Source organism: Polypterus senegalus, chromosome 6, assembly GCF_016835505.1.
Source record: "Polypterus senegalus isolate Bchr_013 chromosome 6, ASM1683550v1, whole genome shotgun sequence".
NCBI classification, from domain to species: Eukaryota; Metazoa; Chordata; class Cladistia; order Polypteriformes; family Polypteridae; genus Polypterus; species Polypterus senegalus.
Window position 1 is genome coordinate 132,756,037 of NC_053159.1, and position 10,190 is coordinate 132,766,226.

Here is a 10,190-nt window from a genome sequence, read left to right on the forward strand (position 1 = left end):
CTTGAAGAGGCTGAACAGCGCAACATAGCTGGTAACCTCCTCAGAAGACTGCCAGATATTGCTGTTAAGACAAAAAAATTGATTCAGTCATTCTAGAAATTTAAAACATCCTTCATTTTAATAATACTTTCATATAGTTTCTGATATATGTAAGATTGTTGTTATGCTGAACTGGCCCAAATTCAACACAAGACTGGAACACCTAAGGTTCTCCTTCAGAATACTTTGTTATGAATCTGAATTCATAGTTATAACTAAGATGGGAAATTGTTTATGCATATTGGCTAAAAAGCATCTCAAAATCATAACACACTCGCCATCACACTGAATAATGTGGAGTAAGTTGTTTTGGTGCTCGACAGTATTATGCTTTTGTGAGACATGGAGCTATTTTTCCTTTCTTAAGAATGTTCTTTAAATAATGAACTGGATTATCCAGATGGTATTTGGGAAAGTTAATAATGTGAGTAGTGGTGCTCTTTTTCCTTTCTTTTGGCTGCCTTCCAATTTACACTGTTGTATTCAGTTTGTATTGTATTGATAATGTTTGAATATAATCTACAACAAATGCCTCATCTTGGTACAGTCAGTGTGGTTGTAAATGGTTGATACGTGTAGTGTATTTGTTGAATTACTGTATAAAACATTTTTATATGATCTTTTAGAACCTTCTCCAGACTGATGAGCACTCCTAACACTCTTCCTGTGGCCGGTTGTCTGAAATATTTTTAGGTTGGGGCATGCTATTGTAGTAATTTGGAGTAAGTCCAGAATGACTCAGTTTCTAACCTGTATACAACAGAAGGCTTATACAGTTTTGTTCTGTTTGTTTTATTTCATTGGTAAAGTTAATACCAATTGTTTTAGAATCTGCTTATCCTATTACATACCTTGCTGACTGAGCTAATGCTTTTGTGTTTGGCTTATTTTTGGTTATGAGGTAATTATTATTTATATTTTCTTTCCTTTCATCAGTTCCTTTAAAAATGCTTAAAATGTCTGGAAATAAAAACCTTTTATTCAAGTAAGAGATTTTTAAGATTAAAATAAAATCATAAGTATTATTAAAGCAACAACAGAATAGGTTCACAAACACGTAAGCAGGACAGTTGAGTTGTTGTTGAGTTGATGAGTAAGAACAGTAATGAGCAAAGACTGGACCATGTGAAAGACTCATAATGATCAGCAACAAAAACAATTGAAAATTGGGGGTGAATATTTTGTAGCATGAATAACTTGTACATTGGAAATGCCTAATTTACACACAAAAATATTTATAAAAATAATTTTAAAAAATGGCATTTTTCTGATGGTGTCACTAACAACAAAATTGATAATTTTTGCATTAGGAAAAGATAGCAATCAGCGATTCTACATGCAAGAGTCTACCATTAAGCTGACCCTGGGTCTTACCATCACCTTCTAATGGCATTGCAACATTTTTGCTTGTAGAGGTAACATGAATAATATTTAATTCACCTGTATGGAGTTGAGAAGCGTAGTCTACACTGTTGCAGAGCAGTACAATAAAGCTAACAATTACCATTTGTATTTGAACATGAATTTGAGCTTGAATAACAATTTTTCAACATTCAAACAAGCAGTGATCAAGGGTGCATAATAAGTGATTGAACAAAGGCAAACGTAAAAGGAACACTTGGATAAGAGACATAATGTAATAAGTGAGTGATGAAGGAAAAGACTGCATATATCAAAATTGACCAAGCAAAGATTTTTTGAAAAAGTGGAAACTTCAATATGATACTAAATGGTGGATTGCAGAGCCCAGAGAAGTTGATGAGCAGACAAGAAAAATGATTAAAGCATAAAAGTTCTGAAGGTGAAGAGACAGCAAACAAAAAGCATATCTAAATACAATTTTGTATTGTCCAAAAACTGAAAATTACAAAATTAACAAAAACGACCCTTCAAGAGCAAGGCTGGCAGGATTTTACTCAGGAAAGATGAGCAAGATGTGTGTTTTGTAGAAAATGTTAAAGTAATACTTACTCAAACAAGTCCAGCTATATTCTATGATCTCAGTGATTCCAGCCACCCTGATGATCTTTTGAATGAATGCTAGCAAACCAAGCCTGTCCATGAGGAGTGAAAAAGGGAAATTATAGCTAAATCGTCTAATCAGAATAACCTCACTAACAATTTGGTGAGGAATCATTCTCCTTTTAGTCCCTAGCAAGATATTTTGCATTATACTGCCCAAACAGAAACTGGACACAGCACTGGGGGAAAACTAAAATGTTTTTTTCATCATTAGGTATACTTTTTTGGACTTGTATTGGGGGGTTATTGAACTTGAGGATTGTGTTCCTTTTGCTTGAATTTTGTAAGGTTTCAGATGTTGTGTTTTGTATTGCAACATCTTGAGCACTATTTTAGGTTTGCAGTCACCACCTTTTTGTAATCCCATCGATAGTTCTGCTTCCTCGCATTTCCAGGAGCATTGTCTCTGAGGTTGTAACCTGTGCTTAATTGATGCAACAGAATAAAAGGAGAGCTGAGAAGTCATTTCTTTATCCTATCTGCATATACCAAAGCTCTCATAAAAAGCTTTGTTCAAAATTTCTTAGGTGTTACTTTCAGCTTACTTCTTGCTTCTTCTCTTAACCTTGAATCTTGTCTATCATTTTGGCTTTGATTTCCTTTTGTTCTTGCACCCTTTTTGTTTTCTTATGCAGTCATGCTCAAGACATTTTATCTGCCAGTGCAGTGTCAGAACAGTTTTTGCCATTGATGCTTATGCCGTGAGCAGATCTTCATATTGCATTACATATTTAAGCAGGGCATAATGTAGTTCCAACTGTAAGTGCTAATCAGCTTCAAAAAAGTATTGGTGTACATCAATTGAGAATCTTTATGGAGCACTGCACAAACATGGCATTCAAGAGAAAAGTAGAACAGAAACTTCTTGTTATTGACAGGAAATGACAAAGACGTGACTCCCAAAACTGAAATAACATATTGACAGAGCACAGGAAGCACCTTGCTAAACATGTTTTACTTTTACCAGATCAGCATCACCGTACAACTGCAGTGCAATTGATACTACCTGGAAGTAAAAGAAGAAAAAGCACACCACTCAAGATTTGGCCTAAACATTCAAAACTGATATTGTGTTATAACATGGATATAATTAATATGCAAAATGTTGGAGTGCACTTGCTGACCAATGTGCTCAGTTGAACAGGCAGACTTAAGTCTAAATAAATAAGTTGATTAAAGGAGTGGAAGAGGAATTGCTGTCAGCAAAATTTGATCCAAACTACCACTACTTTTAAATAGTTATGGTAAAATGAGTATGTGTGTTTAATGGTGATCTATCCTCCTCTTGCACCTCCCTTAAAATGAGAAAACAAGAAATTCATTGACATTTTTGAGGATTCTTTTTAAATATTTAAATACTTCTTTAGTCAGTTGCTTAGTATGTATGCAGCACATTAGCTTTTATTTTAGACATTCTGCAGTTAGGCAGGTTGTAGCTTGTTTAGTATAATAAAAAATAATTTTATCTTGCTTATAATAATCTAGACTTTTCATCTCCTTTAAAATACAGTTGTTTGTGGAAAGATATTATGTTAGGTTACAAATATTTATTTGCAAAACTCAAAGTGCTTTATTTGATTTTGATTTGGTACACTTTCTCCAATCAGATCAAAATTATTCCCTTAAATATTTAATTAGTCATATCATTTGAAAATTATTTCTTCTTCTTCCTAGAGTTTGTCTGCGTTTGAACTCAATGTTTTATTTTGGAATTACCATCTGAAAATTAATAAGGCTTGAAGCCATTAATTATTGTGCTTTGTCATTTCATATATTTAGCTACACCATTAAAACCTGAACGGATATGATCTGTATATACAGTGGGTACGGAAAGTATTCAGACCCCCTTCAATTTTTCACTCTTTGTTATATTGCAGTCATTTGCTAAAATCATTTAAATTAATTTTTTCCCTCATTAATGTACACACCGCACCCCATATTGACAGACAAAAAAAAGAATTTTTGAAATTGTTGCAGATTTATTAAAAAAGAAAAACTGAAATATCACAAGTATTCAAACCCTTTGCTCAGTATTTAGTAGAAGCACCCTTTTGAGCTAATACAGCCATGAGTCTTCTTGGGAAAGATGCAACAAGTTTTTCACACCTGGATTTGGGGATCCTCTGCCATTCCTCCTTGGAGATCCTCTCCAGTTCTGTCAGGCTGGATGGTAAACGCTGGTGGACAGCCATTTTTAGGTCTCTCCAGAGATGCTCAATTGGGTTTAAGTCAGGGCTCTGGCTGGGCCATTCAAGAACAGTCACAGAGTTGTTGTGAAGCCACTCCTTTGTTATTTTAGCTGTGTACTTAGGGTCATTGTCTTGTTGGAAGGTAAACCTTCGGCCCAGTCTGAGGTCCTTAGCACTCTGGAGAAGGTTTTTGTCCAGGATATCCCTGTACTTGACTGCACTCATCTTTCCCTCGAATGCAACCAGTCGTCCTGTCCCTGCAGCTAAAAAACACCTCCACAGCATGATCCTGCCACCGCCATGCTTCACTGTGGGGACTGTATTGGACAAGTGATGGGCAGTGCCTGGTTGTCTCCACACACCAAGGAGAGGTAAGACACATGACAGCCCGCATGGAGTTTGTTAAAAGACACCTGAAGGACTCTGAGATGGTGAGAAATAAGATTCTCTGGTCTGATGAGACCAAGATAGAACTTTTTGGTCTTAATTCTAAGCGGTATGTGTGGAGGCAACCAGGCACTGCTCATCACTTGTCCAATACAGTCCCCACAGTGAAGCATGGCGGTGGCAGCATCATGCTGTGGGGGTGTTTTTCAGCTGCAGAGACAGACTGGTTGCAATCGAGGGAAAGATGAATGGTGCCAAGTACAGGGATATCCTGGACAAAAACCTTCTCCAGAGTGCTAAGGACCTCAGACTGGGCCGAAGGTTTACCTTCCAGCAAGACAATGACCCTAAGCACACAGCTAAAATAACGAAGGAGTGGCTTCACAACAACTCTGTGACTGTTCTTGAATGGCCCAGCCAGAGCCCTGACTTAAACCCAATTGAGCATCTCTGGAGAGACCAAAAAATGGCTGTCCACTGTTTACCATCCAACCTGACAGAACTGGAGAGGATCTGCAAGGAGGAATGGCAGAGGATCCCCACATCTAGGTGAGAAAAACTTGTTGCATCTTTGCCAAGAAGACTCATGGCTGTATTAGTTCAAAAGGGTGCTTCTACTAAATACTGAGCAAAGGGTCTGAATACTTAGGACCATGTGATATTTCAGTTTTTCTTTTTTATTAAATCTGCAACAATTTCAAAAATTCTTTTTTTTGTCTGTCATTATGGGGTGCTATGTGTACATTAATGAGGAAAAAATTAATTTAAATGATTTTAGCAAATGGCTGCAATATAACAAAGAGTGACAAATTGAAGGGGGTCTGAATAATTTCCATACCCACTGTAACTAAAATACTGAAATGTATTTGTATAAAAAGTCTGTCTGAATTTTGTCTGCCTGTTGGGCTAGGATAATGTGGAACCGAATCATTCTGTAAATACTCTAAAAGCACTGGCATTGACTTTAAAGTTGAATTATGCAAACCACACATAAACACATATATATATATATTCCACCTTCAGTATTGGCAATTTTACTAGTGGGAACAGTAATGACAATTTAAGAACATTCCTAATGGTTTTATTTTTATTTTTCAGAAAATTGGTGATAAGATGGAGAAGAATACTTCACTGAAAAACAGACTGTCCATGCAAGCTGCAGAAAAAGTCAGTACTCATTTTACTTTTTTTTTTTAAGCTGTAAATAACCTGTCTAAAAAATTGGATCATGAGTCTGTATTAAAATTGTGTCTGCTGATATTATCTTGTTGCTGATTTAAATACCTTTTTTATGACCTGCTGTTTTTAAATTACCTGCTGAAGAAATGTCTGCATAATGTGGGCTGATTCTTTACAGCAATGATTAGGAAAGAATGATTCACAACAGGTGGGCTGTAAAAGGACTGAAGCGGTCTACAAACTGAGACTGTATATTCCCCCATTCTGTTTTTTTTTTTTAAATTGTTCAGTTCCATAGTTTGCAAGATATTGATTTTTAAAACTTTAAAAATGCCTTTTTTATCATCTTATGTTACAGCATGAGCATTGTATTGTCAAACCACCTTGACATGCTGTCAGATATATTACAATATCTTTGTTTTATTTCTTCATATAATACTCTGTTTACTTCAACATACTATATTGTAATGGGTGTCAAGATTAGAAACCGGAACAGGAAGCAGAACAGTACAACCCCTTGTGTGGTTCAGATGTGTTTATTTTTTGTCACAGTTAAACTGTTCCTCAGTCTTAGAGCTCCTTGCAGAATTTGAACTTTCCTGTTGATATGGCAATTGTGAACACCTCTATAACAACAAATATGAGAACTCCAGCCGCCTTCACAGTGATCACACCTGCGCCTTCATTCTTTTTCTGTCACAGTCTCACTGTTTCATAAATACACTAACACTTTTGTAATTTTTAAATCCTTTGAGACTTGGCATAACTATATATCCTTCCACAGGGCTAGTACACTGTGTCTGGAAAACCTCTTTCTAGAAAAGCACTTCCCATGCAGGAATATGGTTTATCCCAATTTCTAATCAGCCTGCTTTCCACAATTGTTTCCTTTTATGTTTTGTGTTTATCAGCTGCAGATTTGTCATAGCATAAATTAATTTAGTGGCATCAGTTCCAGTCTTCATCTACATTTTATGCAACAAGATGACATTTATGTCTGTTACTCTTTTAGCTGTAGTCTGTGATTTGATTTATTTTACTTTGACAGTTCTACATTATTTGATTATATAAAGTTTTAGTTAATGCTATTGTAATATCCAACATTAATATTTCATGTAACTTACAATATTGTAACAAGCACAGAAAACTTTCAGTTTAGCTGTACCTGTCAAATGTATTGTAAAATGTACACTTAAAAGTAATAGCTGGCTATAGGAGTGTTTCATAGTGGTTCTCTGTCCAGGACACTGATCATAACTGCTTTAGAAGATGGAGTGTTTTATTCATATAACCACCAGATGGTGCTGTTAGACAAAGAAAGTTTAAAACATAGCCAAGTACCTTTCAAATATATTTCCTTAAAGTGTGTGTACATTCACCCTGTAATGGGGCTGTCACCCTGTCCTGGGATTGTTACTACCTTGTGCCTAGTGCTTGCTGGTATAAGTTTCAGTTTCCGCACGACTCTGCTCTGGATTAAGTAGGTTTAGGAAATGGATGGATAAACATCCAGTAGCTGCTTGCCTATTTAGTTAAAATTTAAATGGGACAATTTTTGAAACAGTGTTTTTTATACACGTGGTGATATGCAACAGTCCAGCATCAAGTACTGTTTGTAAATTTAAGGATAGGCCGGTTCAAAAGCTTTCATAGGCAGCAGATTCCAAATCAAGTGATTTAAAAATGGCATTGATTGATGTCCTATTGTTATCTGTTGGTCTTGAAGGGTCTATAACTAACTGTAGTTTACAGCCTTATTGCTTAAGGATTTATTGGCAGCTGGAAACTGTCTGAGAAGAATTAGGCATAAGAGAAGAAACAGTTTATTTATAACATGAATGGATGTGAAATAAAAGCATGTATTTACAGAAGAGAGCAAGAATATGTCAGAACCCATATTGTCATCAAACAAAAAAATTACCTGTGCACTTTTATGCAGTTTGTTAAACCAAGTAATGCAAGATCATGTGTACAGTCCATTTGGACTATTTATATTTTAAATTTAATACTACTGTAACATTACCAATAAATATTCAAACAACTGGATTTACTGTTGTACAATCATATTGCATCGTAGCATTTCTTATAATTCTTTATGGACAATGTGGAAAGTAAAACACAATATTCAAACAGTGGAGAAAGTTTTGTTTTTTTTAATAAAGTACAGTAGGCTTAAGGTACCCATGGTTCTTTATATGATAGTTACAGTAAGATGAAAAAGTTTTATTTGTCAAGCTATTTACATTTCATGCACAAAAACAAATAATTACTGCTCATCCGAGTTGGTGGACAGTTGTTCTCTTTTCCATAATAACTAGTTATATTGGTCTTGTATGCTTAATGCCAGTAACAGTAAGTACTGTAAAAATGTTTTTTTTAAGAATTGGAAAAAACACACTTGAAAGCATAATAGGAAGTACAGGTATACAGATAAAACTGATATCCATCCATCCTCTTCTGCTTATCCGAGATTGGCTCACGGGGGCAGCAGCTTGAGCAGAGATACCCAGACTTCCCACTCCCCGGCCACTTCTTCTAGCTCTTGTGGGGGAATCCCGAAGCATTCCCGAGGAATCCCGAGACATTCCCAGGCCAGCCGAGAGACATAGTCTCTCCAGCGTGTCCTGGGTCTTCCCTGGGGCCTCCTCCCGGAACACCTCACCAGGGAGGTGTCAAAATTTCAAATGGATCCAATGTTTAAGTGTACTAATAACATTCATTTTGAGAAAGATGAAAAAGTCATATGATCTTATACTTACGACCAACTTTGAGTTATACATGATGACTCTTATTTGACAAGTGCTAGCTCTTTAGAAAACAGAGTAATGAAATAAGCAGGTTCCCCAAAATATGAAAGAATAACTGGAAAATTCATACGTGCATATATTTTGACCAATCATTCTTTGTTTGTTGACTGCTACCACCAATGCAATAACAGCTGCTTTCCATATATTTGTTTTGTTAATTGTTTCTCTGCTAGTTTGTGATCATGTGTCTTATTTGTGTCACTTAGAATTTGTTCAGTTCTCAACAGTTACCTGTTTATGGGGTTGGGAATTTTTATTTTTACTTGTACTTTATTTTATTTACAGTGTGTGGTTGCTGCTGTGTATATGTTGAATTCTTGTAATGTATGTTGTGCTAACCTGGTTTTTGAACATTTGATTACAGAGTATATTTACTTATTTGCACTTGTATTTTTGTTAGGCATAGGTTTTTTTTTTTTTTTTAACGCTGAGGAGTGTTTCATGTTATAGTAAGTATGCTTTCTGAAAGGTTTCTGGGGAAAGTTGAAAAATCTTTGTGAAAAACAAGCAGGAAGAACTTACATTTATTTCACACTATCTATACTAATAAAAGGCAAAGCCCTCACTGACTCACTCACTGACTCACTCATCACTAATTCTCCAACTTCCCGTGTAGGTAGAAGGCTGAAATTTGGCAGGCTCATTCCTTACAGCTTACTTACAAAAGTTGGGCAGGTTTCATTTCGAAATTCTATGCCTAATGGTCATAACTGGAAGGTATTTTTCTCCATTAACTGTAATGGAGTTGAGCTGCAATGACGTGGGGAGTTTCGTGACATCATCACGCCTCCCACGTAATCACGTGAACTGACTGTCAACGCAGTGCGTAGAAAACCAGGAAGACCTCCAAAAAGCGCTTAAGAAAACATGCATTATATAATTGAGAAGGCAGCGAAACAATAAGAAGCGAAAGAGTGACATATACTACCATATTCATGAGTGCTGCTACCTCGAAAGAAAGCAAGGTGTAAACCTAAACTTTAAATTAAGTTCATAGACAGGCTACGCTGGCGTTTCACATGCCCACAGGTAATGCGGGATACAAGTTTAATGAGAGGACGAGGATATAAACGAGAGTTTTGATCACTTTGTAACTAAGTTAAAATTGTAGGTGAAGGGGTGTGCTTATGCAAATTCGAGAGACTGTGTTTGTGGGGATTGACAGTTAAGCGGGTGGGGAGTCACGCCATCATCTCCCCCCATTCATCATTTCTCTGAGCTGAGCTCAGCTAACGCGCCTCTTCAAGCAACTTCGTCAGACTGCCACCAAATACTCACAGAAAAATCCACAAGTTAATACACACGCTCTCTAGAGTTTCTCCACACTGAATCCTCCAGGCACTACTTACAAAAGGTTACATTGACAATCGTGTTACGCTATTTTTAAAATCTTTCCTTTTCTTAGCACAAGCACAGCTGAGAAGCTTCGATGCATGTGCTCCATAACGCTTAAAAATAATGCATTTAATCACACTTTGCATTACAAGCAAAGGGGAGCTTTTGTCAATGCATGATTTCCTGGTACACCGATTACATTGATCAGCGATTTTACCCTCGCACCACCTTA

General features: G+C 36.3%; 1 protein-coding gene across 1 annotated transcript in view; it reads left to right on the forward strand.

Annotated features, from left to right (window-relative positions):
* kiaa0753 (KIAA0753 ortholog) overlaps positions 1–10,190 on the forward strand; it is a 95,953-nt gene that overhangs the window by 41,959 nt on the left and 43,804 nt on the right. Inside the window, exon 14 of the mRNA XM_039757227.1 lies at positions 5,736–5,804. Coding sequence (XP_039613161.1) covers positions 5,736–5,804 — 69 coding nt within the window. The remainder of the gene's footprint in view (positions 1–5,735; positions 5,805–10,190) is intronic.